At 42.0% G+C, this 20,048-nt stretch overlaps 3 protein-coding genes across 7 annotated transcripts; all 3 read right to left on the bottom strand.

Annotated features, from left to right (window-relative positions):
- Nucleotides 1-438: 438 nt before the first annotated feature.
- On the bottom strand, nt 439-4,378 carry LOC127763570 (nuclear transcription factor Y subunit C-4-like). Of its 3 annotated transcripts, none has more exons than XM_052288308.1 (3): nt 4,195-4,336; nt 2,046-2,103; nt 439-1,539 (listed from the first exon to the last, which is right to left on the bottom strand). In XM_052288308.1, the coding sequence occupies exon 3, from the start codon at nt 1,506-1,508 to the stop codon at nt 729-731; it is 780 nt and encodes a 259-aa protein (XP_052144268.1). In that variant the 5' UTR covers nt 1,509-1,539; nt 2,046-2,103; nt 4,195-4,336; the 3' UTR covers nt 439-728. The 3 variants fall into 3 exon arrangements, with proteins under 3 accessions (XP_052144268.1, XP_052144269.1, XP_052144270.1); XM_052288309.1 differs by lacking the exon at nt 4,195-4,336 and adding an exon at nt 2,188-4,053; XM_052288310.1 differs by lacking the exon at nt 2,046-2,103 and having other exon boundaries at nt 4,195-4,378.
- Nucleotides 4,379-7,360: 2,982 nt separating this feature from the next.
- LOC127764080 (uncharacterized) lies at nt 7,361-8,055 on the bottom strand. The gene has a single exon (XM_052288905.1). It carries the CDS (start codon nt 7,920-7,922, stop codon nt 7,527-7,529), a length of 396 nt encoding a protein of 131 aa, XP_052144865.1. The 5' UTR covers nt 7,923-8,055; the 3' UTR covers nt 7,361-7,526.
- A 2,273-nt stretch (nt 8,056-10,328) lies between these two features.
- Nucleotides 10,329-18,163, bottom strand: LOC127763424 (uncharacterized). 3 transcript variants are annotated; one of them, XM_052288122.1, is made up of 14 exons: nt 17,990-18,163; nt 16,627-16,834; nt 16,042-16,092; nt 15,802-15,932; nt 15,595-15,711; nt 15,367-15,489; nt 14,643-14,701; nt 14,288-14,457; nt 13,751-13,804; nt 13,068-13,177; nt 12,518-12,631; nt 12,292-12,417; nt 11,961-12,028; nt 10,329-10,632 (listed from the first exon to the last, which is right to left on the bottom strand). In XM_052288122.1, exons 2-13 carry the CDS (start codon nt 16,801-16,803, stop codon nt 12,001-12,003), a joined length of 1,260 nt encoding a protein of 419 aa, XP_052144082.1. In that variant the 5' UTR covers nt 16,804-16,834; nt 17,990-18,163; the 3' UTR covers nt 10,329-10,632; nt 11,961-12,000. The 3 variants fall into 3 exon arrangements, with proteins under 3 accessions (XP_052144082.1, XP_052144083.1, XP_052144084.1); XM_052288123.1 differs by having other exon boundaries at nt 16,627-16,839; XM_052288124.1 differs by lacking the exon at nt 16,627-16,834.
- Nucleotides 18,164-20,048: the final 1,885 nt, after the last annotated feature.

The raw sequence follows: 20,048 nt of genomic DNA on the forward strand, positions 1-20,048 counted from the left end.
GTACCTGGACTGTAGATACCAAATGAAGTGCGTTTTGTGCTTATGGACTGTACTACAATCTAAATTTATCCTGAAGAAGACGAGCATTTATGAACAGTAAACCCAGAAATTTGAGAGTTCAGTGAACAAGCTAGAGAATTTGCCCAAAGTTTATACAGGATATGACTATCGATGCAAGGGTACTTGTCCCACCCACTTTCATCCAAAGTCAATACACAGGCAGTTAACTTTCACACATACAGATAGGAATAGGATTCAACAGAAAGAAACCAACCATCTGTTTTTTCCATGCTTCAGCAGCAGCAGTCCTGATGCTTTGCACATCAGCCTCTGCTTTGATGACTGCCAAATCAGGGAGGCAAGATTCTTGCAAAGCAGGAGGCATGATGACTGATAAATGAGGCAACAGACTGATGCATGACATGAACAAACACTCAATTCATACAAGGGTCTCCACATGCCAGCACTTTTGAGTATTGGATTAGAAACTGATGAAAGGTAAGGTACAGTTACTACATTAGTTGCAAATCACCTACCAAATCACAATCTTTTTTTTTTCTACTGCTGCCATAGCAGAGCAGAACTAACATTAGGAAAGCCTAAGACCTAATCAGATTACCCGTTTCAGCCAACAATCATGGGAATAGTTTTGACAAGAGCACTGAGTTTTAGAGGCCCTAAGTTCACAGGACAATGTATATCAATGTCACAACTTCACTGTATCATCTTTAGCTACTTTCTGGCAGAGAGTGCTGCTCTTCAGGGGCCTCTTCCTGTTGCTCTTGAGGCTGCTGCCACACATACGTCACCGGGTGACCTTGCTGTCCACCGTACATCATTCCTGATCCAGGCCCCTGCTGCGCTGGCACGTAGTAATATGGATATGTGTCTGCTGCGCCCCCCACATTAGGCGGTAGGCCAACCCTCGGAAGCCCAAGCCCTTCTTCTTTCATTTCATCCCTGGGAACTATGTCCACCAAGAAGTCATAGATATCAGTCCTGGTGATGGCAGCTGCAATGTCATTCTTCTGCAAGGTCCGGCGCTTGTTCTCCTCCGTGTGCATCCACGACCTCAATGTTAACTCTAATATGAATACCTCGCATGCCTTTGCGAAGACAACGGGGGCTTCTGCCGAGATCATCCGGACATCCTCATCAGCCTTCATTATCTTCTTTATCCTTGCGAGTGGCAAGCTGTGGTTCTTGAAGTCGGTTGTTTGCTCAATCTCTTCCATTTGGTTAGCCCAGAACTCACGGAGTTGCTGCTGTTGCTGTTGCTGCAGCTGCTGATGAAATTGCTGGGCTTGTTGGTAGACTAGCTGGTGCTGAGCACTGAGTTGAGCTGGATTAGTGGGGAATGGTGCTGATGGCTGTGAGCCAGGAGGAACAACAGCAGGAGCTCCAGGAACCATGGCTTGAGGTGGATATGCAGCAGCAGGAGGAGGATATGCTTGTGACCCACCAGTGGCAACACCCATCACAGGCTGAGGCTGTGAGGATGGTTCCATGTCAGCTCTTGTCCGTCCAAAGCCAAAGGCCCTGTCGTTGTGGGAAACAGTTGCAAGTATTGATCAGTTGATCTTTTGTATAGATTAACGAGAAAGATCATGATAGGTTCTAAATTTGTATTTTGCCAAATACAATGCACATGAGTGAGAATACCTTGGTATAAGAATGGAACTCACTGCTTTTCCTTTACAAAATTGTATCTGACATACAAACTTGCATGCAGGGAAAAAAATGATTGAAGGAACAAAGGCAACTTGATTGCGACTTTTGTTGCTTATAGTACAATTAATGAGCAACTTGAGTGCTGCGGTTCCATGTAGCTTGCTGTTGCACTTTAAGCACAACTCATGATCTCAATACTTTCATCTCTATTGGTTCATTAAGCATTCTAAACAGAAAGAGACTTCCATTGAATGTGGAATAGAATTACAGATGCATAACTACCAGTATATGTGATAGAACATGTGCAAGCTAAACAGAAAGTAGAACCTTCCATTAAAATCATCCCTACGATTTGTGATGGGATGGTAAATTACCTTTTGTACTCCTACTATCCATATTGTGCAAGTGGGTAGTTGCATGAACATTCAAGCCCTGCCATTATCGGTCAAACTGGTTACGGACAAGTGAATTTGTGGGCTGCTATTACAAACCAACATGGATAAGTATGCATCATACAGAGTTTGAAGCTTCTCATGCATGTACAGCATAAATCACGTCTTGATGTTTTCCGGTAGAAGCAGGTCCCAAAGATAACCCACAAAAGGTAGCTATGCCCCCATGGCTCCAGTTATGACTTATTAGTCTCCCAGAATGATGGCATTTGTGTCCAGAGGGCACAGATCGGCTAGTTCCAAGCCAATTGCACAGGTTTTAGCTCATTGACTGACAAATCAATGTTTGGATAACTGAGATGGGAGATGGGAAAATACGGAATGAATTGTATTTCTAGTCAAGGCTTTTTTTCTCCCCTCTACTGTTGGATATCCAACACTCCAAGGATGGCCTGGATTTGGTGTAGTTACCCAGCTGCAGTTGCAGCTGTCATGGCAGGGCAGTTCATACCATGGCTATGTGTTCCTCCTAAATTACTCACAGCATCTCATCTACTTACATCAAACCGAATTAAGTCTATGACACCCAGATGCCAAATCTCATAAATATTTTTTTCCATGTCAACCAGAAGTGTGTGTAAAAGAAGACTACAACATTCAAGCAAGTAGGAAAAAAATGCACACTTAAATATGTAAGAAATGTTAAAAATGATCCGCTATGTCATTATTAACTTTGAACAACATATCAAGAAGCCAAGTGATCCAAATTGCCATCTTACTCTCTGTTTGACACACCATCAGTACTAAAATAAAGTGCTGTCAGGTTAAGCTTAAGGTTGGGGTGCAACTACCTTAATTGGATTCTTTGAAGAATATGTCAATCTTGTAGTTCCAGGAGGTCCACACATTTGGGACAAACAAGGAAAGTTGGCACGTATCATGTCACGTGACATTTGAACACAGAAAAAGGCAAATTTAGATACATTCCAAAACTCAGACTCATTAAATGCATGGGACCAATCACGTCTTTTTTTAGGGAAAAAAAAAAAGAGAAGAGAGCAGCGTCCTAACACATACGCGATGTGGGTGATCATGTAATTATGATCCATCACTAAGAGAAAATATCACTCCAAGAGAAAATCATCATATCACTTCATGAAAAAACAATGCAACGAATGGTAGGAAATTAGGAGTGCCCTGTTTTGACAGAACATCTAGACAGCAAATCATGAGATCCTAACAGTATGAAAACAACACCAAAATAAACAAATTTAGATGTGGCATCAGAACAGTACTCTTGCATCTAGGAAGTTCGCACTCGTGGCAGAACTACGTTAAGCGCGCGTCAGCAATCCATCATCACTGACCATGGTAATGGTTTCCTACGAGTTGACCCACTGTTCTTACAAGAAGATGCAGGTGCGGACCTAACACGGGGCAAGGCCAGGGTGGTCATCCATCCACACCGTGCTTCTTGCTAGTCACGCAGGCGAGGAACTCCAGCTCGCACTGCAGATCGGAAAGAGGAGAGTACGATCGTGATGGTGAAGGAGGGCATCTTGGTTATCTCACTTCTTTGAAGCTCCATTTCACTAGTTAGTAAGCTCCATTCCCAAATCAAAGAGAACATCAAACCTAATTCTCCTCTACAGCAGCTCCTTCCAAGGCTCTGGCGCGGCGCCACCACACCAGCAACTACAAACCCTCCGCCTCTCCGGCGAGCTCATGAACTCCGGCAAACAAGCTAGGGTTAGAATTCTGGGCAGTGGCAAGGCGGCCATGACACGGGACCAACTCAACACTCATGAACACAAATTTACCAAGACGAGACCGCACGTCTCTCCACACATATAGCAAACTAAAAATCCAAACTAGAACTAAGCAGGATCAAGCAATCGAAACGAAGCCGACGACTAATCGAAACCTAACCATATGCTGCCAGGATCAGCTCCACAGCCCTAGAAACAGAGGCGATGATTCCTCCCTCAGCTACGAGCCGAGAGAGAATTCCCCCCCCCCCCCCCCAAGCTAGCAACACCCAACCCACGCATGCAGCCAACAATCCAAACGGGATCACCCACGGAATTGGGAACAGAGAGATCGAGGAAAGGTGGCGGGAGGCGGGGCTTACCGAGAGACGACGCCCGGATCTCCCGCGCCGGCGGGAGCGGGAGCGGCGGCGGCGGAGAGCGCTCCCTCCGGCGAAGGGCCGCGCCGCCCACCTCCCTCTCGTGGAGCCCTCGGCGTCGGCGGCGGAGAGAGAGAGAGAGAGGGAGACGCGGTCGCCCTCGGGTCAGAAGGACGCGAGGAGGAGGAGAAGAGTCAGCGCGAGGAAGACGAGGAGAGAGGCAGCGGCGGCCGCGGGCGGGGGTGGTGGGCTCGGTGGGCCGGAGGTTTCTCTATGTGGGCTCCAGGCCTGGTAAAATTCCGCGTTGTTTCTGTTGGAGAAAAAAGTCTAATTTGCCTCCCTTCGTTATAGCCCATTTCGCACCGTAAAAATTTCTAACGCGCAACCAACTCTAAACAATCACATCCATTCACAAAGCCTCTGATGGGTTATCTTATCAGCCGTAGCTCAATTTTGAAATTTCTAATTTGATTCTACATTTTTTTATCTTAGCCTATTTTTAATATTAGGTTTTAAATCAAGAATAACACAAATATAAATTTTATATCTGTAATTTATTTTGTTGGCTTTGTTCATTTTTCTATGCCTTATCAGCTATAAGTCAAAACGATCAAAACAAAACAAAAGCTGGAGACTTCGCAAAGGATATAATGAATCTCGATGCTATGTGAATAAATAGGATATGGATTTTTTTTAAAAAAAAACATTATGGACACAAGTGCTCATGTACAATTGCGCGCAGAGAGATTACTGTATTTCTAGTATTATAAAAAATTAAAATGTACTGATATACGTACAATCCGATTATACAACTCATATATAGCTAGAAACTTGCAACCATAGTTCAATCTTTAACACATTTCCCCGCAAAAAAAACACACACACACACTCATATGCACTACAATCAGCATGCATGCACGGGCATCTCATCTCTTCGGGTGAGTTTGATGGATAGGAGATTGAGAAGATTGGGAAGATACGCAAAACGAGGTAAGTCATTAGCGCATGATTAATTGAGTATAAACTATTTTAAATCTCAAAAAGGGATTAATATGATTTTTTTAAACAGCTTTCCTATAGAAATTTTTTTTAAAAAAAAACACACCGTTTAGTAGGTTGGGAAGCGTGCGCTCAATGCATCTAGAACGAACGCAGCCTTCCTCCTCTACCCCCGTATTTTTTGCAGTGGTGGACAGAACCAGCAGATACAATTGTTTGATTTTGAGTGGCTAAGGCCTTGTTTAGTTCGTGAAAAGAAAATTTTTAGGTGTCACATCATATGTTTGACTGGATATCGGAAGGGGTTTTCGGACACGAATAAAAAAATTAATTTCATAACTCGCCTAGAAACCGCGAGACGAATCTTTTGAACCTAGTTAAACCGTCATTAGCATATGTGGGTTATTGTAGTACTTATGGCTAATCATTGACTAATTATCCTCAAAAGATCCGTCTTGTGATTTCCATACAAACTGTGTAATTAGTTTTTGTTTTTATCTATATATGACTTTTTGAGAAAAAAAATTAGGAACTAAACCAAGCCTAAATATGTGAACCCTATAGCCTGTGAGTTGTGAGCCTATCAGGGTTTCCCAAAACGCCGGGGCCAGGGTTACCGCGCTCCAGCGGTAAGCACGGTTACCGTGCGGTTACCGCGGTAACCGTGAAAAACCATGAAAAACCGTGCAAAATTTATCAAAAATTCAAATTATTTTTTAAATTTATTTAAATTTAAGGAGGTTACCGCGGTATTTATATTACCATACCCCGCGGTAAGCCTGATAACTACGGTAACCGTGCGGCAAGGGAAACCCTAGAGCCTATACGTTACTAACCCACGTAAAAAAAAAAAAGACAGTACGTCCGATGAGCTTCTTCCGTGGTGACCCACTGAACCTGGTGCGTCAACCGCTAGCTAGCTGAGCTCTCACTCAACTGGAGAGAAAATGGTGATTTCAGGGTGAAGCAATAATTGAAATTCAATTTGAAAATATACTTTTCATTTTTTTCTTAGAAATACCCTATATGCAAATTTTGACACAAATATACTGATGGTTTCTCTGAACCGTTGTGCGAAAGTGAGGATGTGAACGGTCTCGCGCAACAAGTCTGCGAGAGTATTTCAAAAATTAAATGATTAATGATTAATTAATTATAATCAGTGATTAATTATCTTAATTAGTCTCGCACGGTCTCACTCATTCTCCACGTGACACCATAATATCGACATCATAATATCAATGATATATTTGTGCCAATAAAATTACATCTAGTATATTTCTGAGAAATAAAAAATAAATGGTATATTTTTTTAAATTTAATTCACAATAATTGTGTTGCTCCACTATTCCCTTCGTCCGAAAATATTAAAACTAGAATCGAATAGGATATTTTCTAATATGATATCTAGATATATGACATGTTTGATTGGAGGGAGTTTTTATAACGGATTGGAAGTTTAAAGTGATGAGGTTATTAACTGTTTTGTTTGGTTGGGATACATAGTAATTTTGGTGGGATGGCCGGATGTGGATGGGGAATTGAGGAAGGAACTCCCTCATTTTCAATACCTGGGTAGGGGTGGTAATTGGGAGATAATTCCTTATTTATTTTGCCTAAATAAATCTTAACCATCTGTTTTCATTAATGACCCGATCTCTAACCAAACTTCTTATCGACTTCCACCACCTCTACCAAACAAGATATTAGGATTAAAAATTAAATTTTCATCTTAATCTCATTATCAATGGATCATGTAAACTCCTAATTCTCTTCCCTCGTGTTGCCAAACAAGTCGATAGAGTTTGTTTCAGAAACGTTGTAATAAACGTCACATTCATTCAATCCTATGTGAGCATACATCTTTGTCCACCAAAGCTAGGTAGGCAGTTAGCCCATCACTTATCGTGTCTAGTATTCCCTTCGCATCCATCCACGATTCATCTATCGTCACCATCCAGCTGATCCAGCGAACGCACGTATATATTCCCCTTCTCCATGCCATACGCAATCTTGATCAACATGTTGATCAACTAATCACTTCAATTACACTCTCAGATAGCTGCTTGGGTTCCCCAAGATCGGTGCACGATCGCAATTAATTAATCTTAATCACATCTGTACAGTACACATCCATCCGACAAATGAACGGATCTTCGCTTGCAGGAGATAGATAGATCGATCGATGTCGTGCTATTATTTCTCTTCCAATATTCACAATTTCATCCTTCCCTTCGATCTCATCTCATTTGCAGCCATGGCTGGGAGATGCATGGCGATCGAGAAGAAACAAAAGAAGAAGCTCAAAATCATCAAGAAAAAGCGAAAAGAAAAATCTAATGGGTGGCCGTGGCTGGAGCAGTGCGGCCGGCGGCGAGGCTGCTCGGGTGGGCGCGAGCGGCGGCGGCGGCGGCGGCAGCGGGGAGGACGAAGCGGGAGGAGAAGGTGTAGCTGTAGTAGAGCTGCGCGGCGTCGGAGTCGTCGTCCAGCCCGCCGGCGACGTCGATGCCGCCGCGGTCGAAGTTGCGCGCGTAGCTGAGCGGGTCGTACTGGCACCGGCCACCGCGGAGCCGGCTCGACGCCGGCGCCGGACGCGCCGCGCACAGCGCCGCCTGACGCCGGAGGCGCCGCACCAGCCTGCCCAGACCGCAGCCGCACCGCCGCGCCACCACCGCCGCCGCCGCCGACGACGACGGCGGCTGACCGCCGACGCCACCTCGCCCATCCGCCATTGCCGGCTTTGCCGCTGAGCGGTGGCAGAGTGGAGTAGTGAGAGAGTGAGAGTGTGTGCTGGCTGGCTTTCTTGGTAGGTGAGGTGAGGTGAGGTGAGATGTGTTTATTTATAGGTCCAAGGTTAAGTCAAATAAAATGTGTGTCTGTGAGACTGTGACCATATTAAAACCATACAAAATTACAAATCATGATTTCAAAGATGTCCAAAGATACTGGTGTCCTAGTACTCCACTAGTTTGAACAAGTGCCAAATTTGGTTCTATTTGTAAGGTTTTGTTTAGTTCGCGAAAAGAAAATTTTAGGGTGTCATATTGGATGTTTGACCGAATGTTGAAAGGGGTTTTCGGACACGAATAAAAAAACTAATTTCATAACTCACCTGGAAACCGCGAGACGAATTTTTTGACCCTAATTAATCCGTCATTAGCGCATGTGGGTTACTGTAGCACTTATGGCTAATCATGGACTAATTAGACTCAAAAGATTCGTCTCGCGATTTCGGTCCTAACTGTGTAATTAGCTTTTTTAAAAAAAATCTATATTTAATGTTTCATATATGTGTCTAAAGATTCGATGTGATGTTTTTGGGAAAAACTTTTTGGGAACTTAAAAAAAAGCCCTAAGTTGAAACAAATTCAGCACACAAACTATGTGGGTTTATGCCTGGACTGGGGCACTAGGTAGCAGTAACTCGGAGTAATGGTAAGCAGGTCATCGTCCGTAGTACGTTGCTAAACGCTGGAAACTCCATGCAGATTGGTTTCTTGGTTCCAGAAAAGTCGAAAACGGTGGGCAGCGTGTGGTACAACAGCAATACCAAGGGTTAGTGCCGCTCATGCTTCGGAGAAAAATGAGTAACTGACACGTGGACCCATGATGGATGGTAAGCCTCAGCAGTCAGGACCTTCTCCTTCCGTTTTTTTTTTTTAAAAAAAAACTCTAACGATAAGATACATGACGTTGAGTTTCACTAGTTAGGAATTTACTGTGTCCACGCACAAGCGGGTATGCAGCCACGGCGGACGCCACAGTCGTCATGGGGCCGCTGCTTGTCGCGCCGCGCCACCGATGCGATGAGATCCCCCCATCACGCACCGCCATGGCAGCCTCACCGTGCCCACCCACGCATCTGATCCCATCTCGCAAACCGTTTTTGTTTTTTTGTTTTTCCCCTTTTTTGGGAGATAAATAAAACTGCGTAAAGTTTTTCAAGAAATTTCCAGGCAGACAACGGTCTCATCCTCTGCTACTGCGACGTCACCTTTGAAAGAACAAATTCTTCTCCAACAAAAATCGACCCAAATTTGCAGCAGTGGCCATGCATACACATCCACGGGAGGACAGACAGTGTGCATGTGAATATGCTGTGATCTAATGGGCAGGCAATGGGAGGACCCACGTTGCACACATTCTTCCCTAACCAAGATGCCCTGTCTCTGGATTATAGTAGTACTAATCACACTCCCCTGAATTCTGCGAATGGATTGGACTGATGAGCTGAGCTTGTTGATGAGAAGACATTGCTTAAAGCGAACGGCTCCATGATTCCTAACCAGTGTAGTTGTAGAACTAGAAAAGTTGGAAAAAGTTCATGCACTTTAGGGTTTAATCCATCCATCCTGCAAGGCAACTGCCGACAAGGTTGCCCTGGAGCCCATCATCTCCAGTAGTACGCCGATGAGCAATCGATCTGATGATCCCCATTTGCTTTGGATCCTCAGCAGCTGGTGGTTCATGCTACAGTTCTGCTTGCTTGTCAAGATCGAGCTCACATGCTCGCACTGTTTGGTTTGGTGATTGTCACTGATTTGAACTGGTACAAAGTTAATGGTTAACTTAACTCAGGCAGTGAGATGAGATACAACTGGGGAAAGTGTCTACTAGTTGCAGGTATTCTAAATAAGAATCACATGAGATCAGCAAGTTTGGAAGAAATTTTTTTTTATGGTAAACTGGCAGGAATAATCATCAGATGGAGTCAAACATCGCAATTTGGCATGGGATCAACAGATTTGTCGGCTACGATTCAAGCTGCCACCATTTCTTGCTGCGTGATATATAAATGACTGTGAATTCAGTACTGGGGGCTCTGCAATCCTAACACGATAACATGGCACTGTTCAGAACTGCAACGTAACAGTGATTTTTGGGTCCTGTTTCAAAATCTAAGCTGAAATCGCCTATAGCTGACAAATCTACTCCAAAAACATGTATTGGACCATGCCTTTCTTTAGTACCAAATTCCAGGGCTCATCATAGGAATGATATAAAAAATAAAAAAGGGGACCCTAATTTCATTTGAGATGTATAATGAGCCATAAGCAATATGCCTGAAAATTTTACACTCTAGTCTGTAATGAAGAACTAACAATCCTCCATGAAACATTTTTCCTAAAACAGTAGTCTTATGTAATTGAACCTTTTTCCTTTTTAATTTTGTTTGAGTCAATTCCTTTTGGGTATCTATATATCAAAAGTGATTTTTATAACATACCGGTATGCAGAAAAAAAAAGGCCGTTAATATATTTAGTACAGAAAAGCAAAATATATGGACAGAAGAAGAGGAGGGCATAGCTCTGTGAGCACCCAGTGGGGATCAACCACAGTTGAAAACTGGAACACGAGCAGGGTATCAAATGACCAAATATGTACAAATGGAATCCAAGCAAGCCCGTTGCTAGTTAGCGTTGAATCCTTTGAGTGGGAGCCTGAAATTTTGCAGAACAGACGCCATTAATAGTTCACTAATCATGGATATACTTCCGCCGTTTCACAATGTAAGACTTTCTAGCATTGCCCATATCCATATAGATGTTAATGAATCTAGATATATATGTGTCTCTAGATTCATTAACACATATATGAATATGGACAATGCTAGAAAGTCTTACATTGTGAAACGGAGGGAGTAGTATTTTTCTTTTGATATTAATTTATATAGAGTACTGATGATACTTTTCAAATTTAATGTGCAGAAACAAGAGTTAGATAAATACAAACAAACGAGAAACCACCACTGAATGTTGGTATAGAACTTATGAGTAATGACTGCAACTGGTGCCCCCAGCTCAACTATTCCAAGTTGACTCAAATTAAAGAAGGCTTAGCTTACTACTTGCGATCAGAATTATCTGGAAATTAAAGGTACTTTTCTTTTGAGAACCCACAGGAAATCTGTGTGACTGCGCCATAGTACTTGGAAGAATAGAAAAACTGTGGCAGACAAACCCAGACCAGCAAAGAAGAAAAAAATTGGGGCATCCAAAACAAAATCACATCTACCCTTATGCTTAACTGCAAGTGATTACCTTAAAATATATAATACTAGATGGACTGCCATATCATCTCATATCAATAAATGCATTTTTGCAATAATACAATCCAACTGCATTCTCTGACATAAAATGAGAGTTTATGCATCAATGTCAAAACTCACATCCAAGTGACTATTAAAGATTCCAAGGTACTCCCTCCATCCCAAAATATAAGGAATTTTGGGTGGATGGGACGTATTATAGTACTATGAATCTGAACATACTTCATATCCAGATTTGTAGTACTAGGATACGTCACATCCAACCAAAATCCCTTATATTTAGGGACACAGAGAGTACTACATAGTAGATTGGCTGGTATAACACAAACAAGAGGTAGTATGCCTATCTAGCTTTGATAGCAATGGAATAGGTCAATCTGTCGGCTAGAATTGCCTATCTGATGTGCTACTGCTCAAGTAGTAACTTATCCCTTATCTATATGAATAAAAATCAGCATGCACTAGTCTGCACAAACTGTTAATAAATATTATGCCAACTAGGGAGGGACTAGCTACACACACTACACAAAACCATACATTGTGGGATGAAGGGTCTCGTAAGACAACCATATCAGTAAAATAACATTTTCATACTATGCAGTCCTTGCTATGCTCAGACGTATTTGAATTGAATGAGATAATACAATGAGAAACATGCACATCTTGTAAATTTGAGGTAGCAAAATAGGATGAAAATTGTACTTAGGATCAAATAAATACCTTCACCAAACAAAGACATAAGGGCACATCAGGACAACTTTTACAAAATACAACAGCTTGCTTGTTCCCTGAAAAGGTACAATCACTCAGTTATTTTAGTATAGCTATTTCATAAGACATATAGTTACAAAAATTAGAGTAGTTTTAAAGCTAAACTTTAAAAACATGTCAAAATTGCATTTTTGAGTAAGTTTGAATATTTGATGTCAATGCTACTAAAAATGTTGATCAGAGCTACTCACACACTTATGCTCTCATTTTTTGATTGGTCAGTAAGGCCCACCTTATAAACAAAAATACCATTTTAAGTTAACAGCAAGGAGAAGCATACTTCTTTGGATCTTGGTATAGTCTTAAGGCCTCCAGGAATTTGTTCCAAAATGGGCCAGTCTCCTGAAGGCTAACGTTTTCTGGTCCCCCAAGGTATGCCTGAACAATGAACTCGTGACTTCTTTCTCTGAAAGGGAGAAGATAGAATGTGTCAGTTTTTTTTTTTTCATTTCGCTAGTACATTTATTCACTATGCTGAAAACATGTTAGCATTTAATCTCACTAACCTTCCTTCATATTGTGACAACCATCCCAAGTAAGCTGCGCCAAAGTACATTGATGCAAAAGGATTGTATAGATCATCTACGGAGCTGACAGTATACGCCCTATGGCCACAATCTCTGCAGGAAAAAGCTAACTGCAAGTGAAGATAACTTCATGAAAACTATAATATTATAACCGACCGAGAGTAACTGCAGTGTGTCTTCTGATAGCCTAAGCAGCTAACTTCTCCTATGCCTATTTGTTTTCCAGATTAATCTTCTCTAGAATATGATTGCCTGACATCTGAAGTAACATAAACTAGACAAGTAGTAGACCAAAATAAATTATCATAGTTTAAATCACCATATGAATATGTATGAAGGTATAGTCCAAACAATAGTTCAGCCATCCTGAACAGTGCATTACTCTGTAAGCATTCATAACTAGTAAAAGGGCAAAAGGAACTGGTAAGGTCCTACTAGGATTAAGCAAATAGCTCACCAAAACTGTTAGACAAAAAGCAAAGCTTTATAGCTAATTAAAACACAACTGTAAACTTAATTTCATGCTTGCCTGTAAAGCCATGCTGCAGTAGGGTAGTCTATTCCCATCAAGCCAGTACGAGAACGAACACCATGGACAAAACGCATACTGCACACCTCAGCAAGAGCAGCTAGGGCTTCCTGGCAGATATAAATGAGAATAGAGAATTTACTAAATATCTCAAGCTTTCTTGGAATGCTAAAATAAGAGTAAATACTGTTATTGTAACATGCACCCAAATAGGCCAACACCATCTTTATTCACCATTTTGACCAGGACATATATACTAACACAATCTGTGGACATTTGCATAATTTTAGAATATCCACAAAATAGAGAAAATGCTTTGTTGACAAAATATACAACAAATCCATTAACTAATGCAATGATGTTACATGAATCGACAACCAAAATAAGATGAGTTTTATGTAAAAAAAGAACAAGATGAGTATCAGCACTGATGTGATGGATAATCATGCTAAAGTACTAAATGTATGACTTAGAAAAGCAATACCATGCAACAAAGCAAATAGGTTAAGAGCCAAAAGAATTTCTTCAGTTTGCCTAAATGTTGGCCTCATCACATATTTAAAATAAGGGAGGGCCATGTTATAGGTGATACAGAAAGCGATATAAAACAACAAATCTAATACATAATTAGTATCATTATACAGATACTATATGTTCACTGATTTATAAACAAAAAAACTTACTGGTGTTACTCCTTTTGAGCTCAAATGACGTGATATGGTTATTTCAGCAACAGCCTGAGACCAAATTTACAACCACGTAAGTCTGAGATGGATGGAAATTAAGTATTGGTGAATAAAATAACAAATACATGAAACCTGCAAGACATTTTACTGGTGAGCTGATATAGGGTTATTGTATCAAACAAGGCATGAGTCTGGGATTGCTCCAAAAAGAAGGAATAGCTATGGCACTAAGTATAAGTAATGCTTCTGTGAACAATATTTGTCCATGTAATTTGTATGGCATGATAGGAAATGTATAGCACTGCAGCCACACCTACAAACTACAAAGTTGATTTTATTACATGCCATCCACACGAGCAGTTCACTTGATCAAATCAAGGATGCAATTTTAACAGCACAAGAATATTAATAAGATTATAGTGGTAGCTTTACACAAAAACATATGTATGTCAACATTTTAGCATGGTAAAAAAAGGTGGCCCGTATACTGCAAATGCAAAGTAACTACAAAAAATTTAAAGAATCATCTTTTACCTTCACCTCAACTCGAGAAAGATAAGGCCTCCTCTTGGAGTCATGAGAAAACCTCACATTTCCTCGCCTCTCACCAGATTTTGTCCACTCCTTAATCACATCGGACTGACTCCACATCGCATCCATATCTACCTCTGATACCTTGGAATCCCAATAAATCAACTGTCCTTCTGACTCAAATGTGATAACAAGATGTCAGCTTGAATGTTAGAAGCATATCAATTCTCTGGAATCAAAACAAGAATCAACATCCTAAATTCATAACCTAGTATTTGCTAACATCTCGACAAACCACAAACCCTGAATAGCAGAAAATTATTTAAATAAATAAAAAGGTAACACAGTAAAATTTAACCTGTGCTCGAGGAATTGGCTAGGAGATTAGGAGTTAAATCATTAAAACTTTCTGGCTGTCTGCAGACAAAATAGCAAGAAGCAGTTTGTCAGCAAGTTCAGAACTGGAACTAAAGTAAAATAAAATAATAGCTCCTCTACAAACATAACTTTTGGATTTCGATCCACTGAACATGTTTCTAACCCTAACGGAAAACTCAGAAGAGCTTGAAATTCTGAATATATTTGAGAGGCCGAGCAAATGATGCAACCATCAAGAAACACTCATGTTTGAATTAAGAAATATCAGTGTTTTAATTAACTTGGTATTTCGACAGGTCAGGTGAGCATGAATTACAGTAAAGAAAGTCACTAAACATATTGCTGTCCATCATGTGTTTAACCTGCCAGCATAGAAGGTCCACATAGCACAGCTCAGGGGTCAGGTTCAGGGGTTCAAACTTGAGATGAAAACTACTGTTCTTTAAATTATGTGACATGTCATAAGTAAAATTTTAGGTTTTTTACCTCAAATCTTCAATGGCCAGTTGTTTTGAGAAGTTCAAACCAATTTTCTCCAACTTAAAGGTTTGCTAGGCTTCCAAATAACCTCAATACCTCTAAAATTGGACCTTGGAGGTTCACAGGTGCTTAGAGAAACGAATTTGTTTAGTGCTTAAGGCACACTTTTCACAGAATAAGAAAGTTAGAAGCTGAATATGGAAATAAATTATTAAGGGTGAAACCTCATAGACAGCAAGGCCTCCTTCACATAAAGATAGCGTTGAAAAATGGGGGAAGTTGATTTGTGAACAGCCTTCTTTTTGCCTCCCTTGTAAGCTCTAACAACGAATTCTTCAGTTCTTTCTCTGAAGTGTTTTTGGCAAGTAATTATGTTTGGCAGTAGAAGATAAAATATGTCAAAGGAAATTAATTGCAATGGTCAAGCATAATCTGACAACCAAAATACATACTTATCATCACATGAGAATAGCCATTTTGCATAAGCAGCACCAAAGTAGACATTCACAAAAGGCCAATAGAGCAAATTAGCATCTTCTTCAATGTCATAATACTTGTAACCCAATTCCCTTGTTAAAGGTAAAGAAAACAAATATTTAGTATGAAAACATAGAAGAAAAGATAGTTACTAAATCTGGGTTATCAAGGTTTCATGGTACCTGCCAAGCCATTGAGCAACTTCTATTGTCACCTGCATTATGCCAGCTTTGATCTCCTTAGTCTTTCGGTCATAATTATCGACAAAGAGTCTCCTTCCACTTGCAATTTCTGCAAGGGCACCTATCATATACTGCATGAGTGATGAAAGTAAAAAAATAATGTTTAATGTACTTCAGCAGTGTCTTTGATACATATACAAATCCAAATATTGATAAGTCATAAAGCAAAAGAAGCAATACCGGGTCTAGCTGTGACTTGAAATGCCTATGAACAGTAATTGCAGCCACCGCCTGAAGAATCAATGAATTTAGTTTTAAGCCAAAATTGTACAGATAAGTAGATAACAAGTACAGTTTTGAAAAAGAAAATAAAGCAAAGGACCCTTAATTTGTTATTGTTTCTATAGCTTCGAAAATTTGTTTAGATCAGCGCAGCAGTAACAAAGTTGTCAACAGTAATTTAGTCACTTGGATAAATATAGGTAAAAACTATTATGTTAGACTCTTAACTCACGGCACTGATTGATTTTTGTCTTGTTTAAACTTCGGTGAACCAATTTGCTGGCACTAGTATAACCTGCATTTAACGCCACTACAGCATAGGTACAAGGAAATTATTGTTCAAAAGTAACAACCAAGTATAATATAAACTGCTCAAAAAATAGACACGATACGTACAGAAATACAGCTTGCGAAAAAATAAATACAATGATTTACATGAACTTTGGTTTTTTTTCTTTTTAGATAATGACATGAACTTTGGTTTGATTGCCACTAATGCAGGTTTTAGATGTCAAGATACACTGGCTACAGCTGATCACTCACCATCATTTCAGTTTGTGTGAGATATGCCTCACCATCAGGATCCCGTGACAGGTGAACCTTCTGTCCCGGCCCTTCCCCAGCATCAACCCACTCTTTACTTACATGAGGATCAGCCCACATTAATTGCATATCCTCTGGATCCAAGCAGTCATCCCAATATTTGAAGCTTATAGCCATTTTGTACTAATTAGCAATTGTATCTGTCGATCTACTCTGGGAGCAACAAATATGAAAATTATATGCAATAGGATAACTTCCTTAAAGCAAAAGGAAATCCAATGTGCCAATCTGCATTTTGTTCAGGGTTGACATAGAGGGTGATGGAATTTTGAACAGTTAGAAGCCATCAAATAATTAGGAATGGGAACGTTGCCAAAACAAAAACAAAAAAAGAAAAGAAGTGAGCAAACAATAAGAATATGTTCTGATTGCATCGTAATAGATGCGAAAAGCATCCGCGCTTCTACAACCAACTATGCATTCAATTTGAGCTCATAGCAACAACATGGACTAATCACTGAAAAGTGACAGAAATAATTGCTTCAATCACAGTTACAGGATAAGTCACCCCAGAACTGCATGCTGAACTCATCACCCAAAAAAGAAGCAAACAGGGTTCATGATCAAACCACAACACAACCAAACCAATCATCAGAGACGCATGAAGCACATATAACCGGGGCAATTCAACCCAGAAACAAATCAGCAGAATCAACTCCAGAGGCACTGTGTACACAACCCTCTGAAATTTCTCAACCATGTTACACCGAACTTTTCATATTACGACCGAATTGACAAAAACTACTTCCACTCCACAGGCGCATGACACCTTATAAATCATGATCACTGCCTTCCACCGCAACGCACCTCAAAATCACATGTATGCACAATCCCACGACACTAACAAGTACCGGAATCATGAAATCGACCATGGGATTGGAGGCAGTAAACAACCGCATGCCTGCATGATGAAGCAACGCATACACAACCCAAAAAAAAAAAACGCAGAATCCGATAGCCACACAAATTGAATGGTCACCCCAACCCAGCAGCAGCAGCATCGCCGCGTCACGGAACCAGATGCCCACACACCAAAACACCATAGCGTCATGCGCACGCCTCCGCGTCCAGCAAGACCACCCGCAACAAACAAACAGCAGCCGCAACCGCATTCGCCGAACCACCACGAGACTAGACGCGACGACGAACGCCGTCGATCCCATCCATGAACTCCATGCTCCCCATCCAAAAAAAACACCAAAAATCATCGCCTCGCTCGCTCGCTCGCTCGCGCGCTGGATCACCAAATAAAGCGCAAAAAAAAATGAAAAAAAAATGAGGCGGGATCGGAACGGGAGCTCACCGGCGCGCGGGATTGGGAGACGATTCGGAGGATTGGATTCCTCTCGCGTCGACGGGGGATTTGGTTTTGGGAGGGAATGGCGGGTTGGTGCGTGCGTTGGTGGAATGGGGAATTGAGGAGAGAGAGAGAGGGAAGGGAAGGAGGGGAGAGAGAGAGAGAGAGAGGCGCGTATTGCCGTTTGGTATACAACGAGGGTAGGGGTGGCAGGCGCGACAGTTTAAATGTCGGTGAGCGGGGACACGTGTCAGGTGGTTAGGGCGCAATGCAGCTGGAATTTTTTTCGCGAGCAAATTGCATACTTTGGCTTTTTTCTTTTTTTTGCAAAATTTGCCGTAGGACATCTAAAAAACGCTAATTTGCTATAGGACACAAAAAAATTGGTAATTAGCTGCTGGACACCCGCGGAATTATTTTATTATATCCGGAGAAATTGGATAGAGAAACAATCATTAAAGACAAGTTTGCCCTTGGCTCAAACGAGTCCAAACGTGGGCCCCACATGTAAGCTCAAATGTAAGGCCCCCCTCTCTCTCCCCATGCAGCGCCACGTCGACCAGCCGGAACACACCATTGCATACCCACACGAGGACGGTGAGACGCCACATTCTCCTTCGAGGCGCCCCGGTGACACTCGCCGTGCTACTGCTACCGCCGCAGCCGACCTGCCTCCACCGCATCTCCCTCGTCAACAGTCGGTTCCGCCATGTGCTCACTAGCCGCCGGTTCCTCCGCCATTTCAGCGACCTCCACAGCAGCGCGCCAGGGGCTCCCCTCGTCGGGTTCTTCCACAACCACAACCATGGTGCCTAGGCGAACAACCGCTCCATCCCTATCGGCATCGACGACACTGGGGACTGCCGTCGGAGCCGCCGTCGCGGCGCCACGACGCGTAATCCTGACGGGGTGTTCGCCTTGGGCGACGCCGCCAAGTGGCACGTCGTCGGCTCCCGTGGCGGGCGCATCCTCCTCCTTAGCCCCACCCAGCTCCGCCTTCTCGTGCTAGAGCCCATGCTTGGTCGCCGCCAGTACATCCCGGTGCCACCGGCGCCCAAGTACAGGCCGTCATACTTCAGCAACGTGCAACACCGTTCCAACCGAGGTGCCCGCACTGGCCCGCGCCTCATCGCACGATCACCGGCGCTCCCTCGGGCTCGCTTGAAGAGCAGAGAGAGAAAGAGAGAAAGAATGAGATAGAGAAGAATAAGGAAGAAGGAGCAGAGAAGGATAGAGAAAAAATAAAAAGAAAAAAATTCGAAGGGTAGAATCGTACTTACACAGTTGTTTCTCTCTGCAATTTCTCCGGATATAATAAAATAATCCCGTGGGTGTCCAGCAGCTAATTACCAGTTTTTGGTGGTGTCCTATAGCAAATAAGCGTTTTTGCAATGTCTCCCAGCTAATTACACGTTTTTTTGGATGTCCCATAGCAAATTTTACAATTTTTTTTTACTATTGTTATAACTTAAACTATGTATGTAAATGGACCATGTATGTTTACCAAAATTTTGCCCTACAGGCTACACCTGTTCTTCTACCTCCAGTTTTTTCTCTTCTCTAGTTCTCTTATGTTTCTATGGAGGGTGAAAGAACCACCGATGACAGATTGGTAGCTAATCGAGCATCGACCGGCCACCATTGCCATGCGCTTGAGATGAAACTTGAATCTCCCCAACCTATGTTTTCACTTGAGCTAAAAAAATAAAAGAAACAAACAAAAAAAAACCAATTGCTAGGATAGAGGGGGATATGTGGAGCTCGAGCTCAAGCGATGCGTCAATGTTGGCAAAGGTTGAGATGGAGCATGGCGCTGATCAGTCGAACTAGAGCTCAAGTGCAACATGAAAGCTAGTAGGACTCAAGGTGGAGCACATCACCGATGGAGGCAAAAGATCAACTGCGGTGATGGTGCCTACGGAGCTCAAGGTGGAGTGCGTCAACTAAGATGCTTGTGCTCAAGGTTGAGCATGGGGCGGAGGTCTAGGTTGAGCGTGGCAAGCACACTATCTACTAGACTCTAGCTAAAGACAACATCGACACTTGTGACAAGGTTGAGGTTTCC

Source organism: Oryza glaberrima, chromosome 2, assembly GCF_000147395.1.
Source record: "Oryza glaberrima chromosome 2, OglaRS2, whole genome shotgun sequence".
Classification (NCBI taxonomy): Eukaryota; Viridiplantae; Streptophyta; class Magnoliopsida; order Poales; family Poaceae; genus Oryza; species Oryza glaberrima.

What these genes read in the sequence shown, in the direction of transcription:
- LOC127763570 (XM_052288310.1), bottom strand. Translation starts at nt 1,508, where the DNA reads ATGGAACCATCCTCACAGCCTCAGCCTGTGATGGGTGTTGCCACTGGT.
- LOC127764080 (XM_052288905.1), bottom strand. Translation starts at nt 7,922, where the DNA reads ATGGCGGATGGGCGAGGTGGCGTCGGCGGTCAGCCGCCGTCGTCGTCG.
- LOC127763424 (XM_052288122.1), bottom strand. Translation starts at nt 16,803, where the DNA reads ATGGCTATAAGCTTCAAATATTGGGATGACTGCTTGGATCCAGAGGAT. An exon ending in CTATTCTCATGTGATGATAA is followed by an intron (nt 15,490 to 15,594) that starts GTATGTATTTTG and finishes AAAACACTTCAG; the next exon opens with AGAAAGAACTGAAGAATTCG. An exon ending in AGCCAATTCCTCGAGCACAG is followed by an intron (nt 14,458 to 14,642) that starts GTTAAATTTTAC and finishes CATTTGAGTCAG; the next exon opens with AAGGACAGTTGATTTATTGG.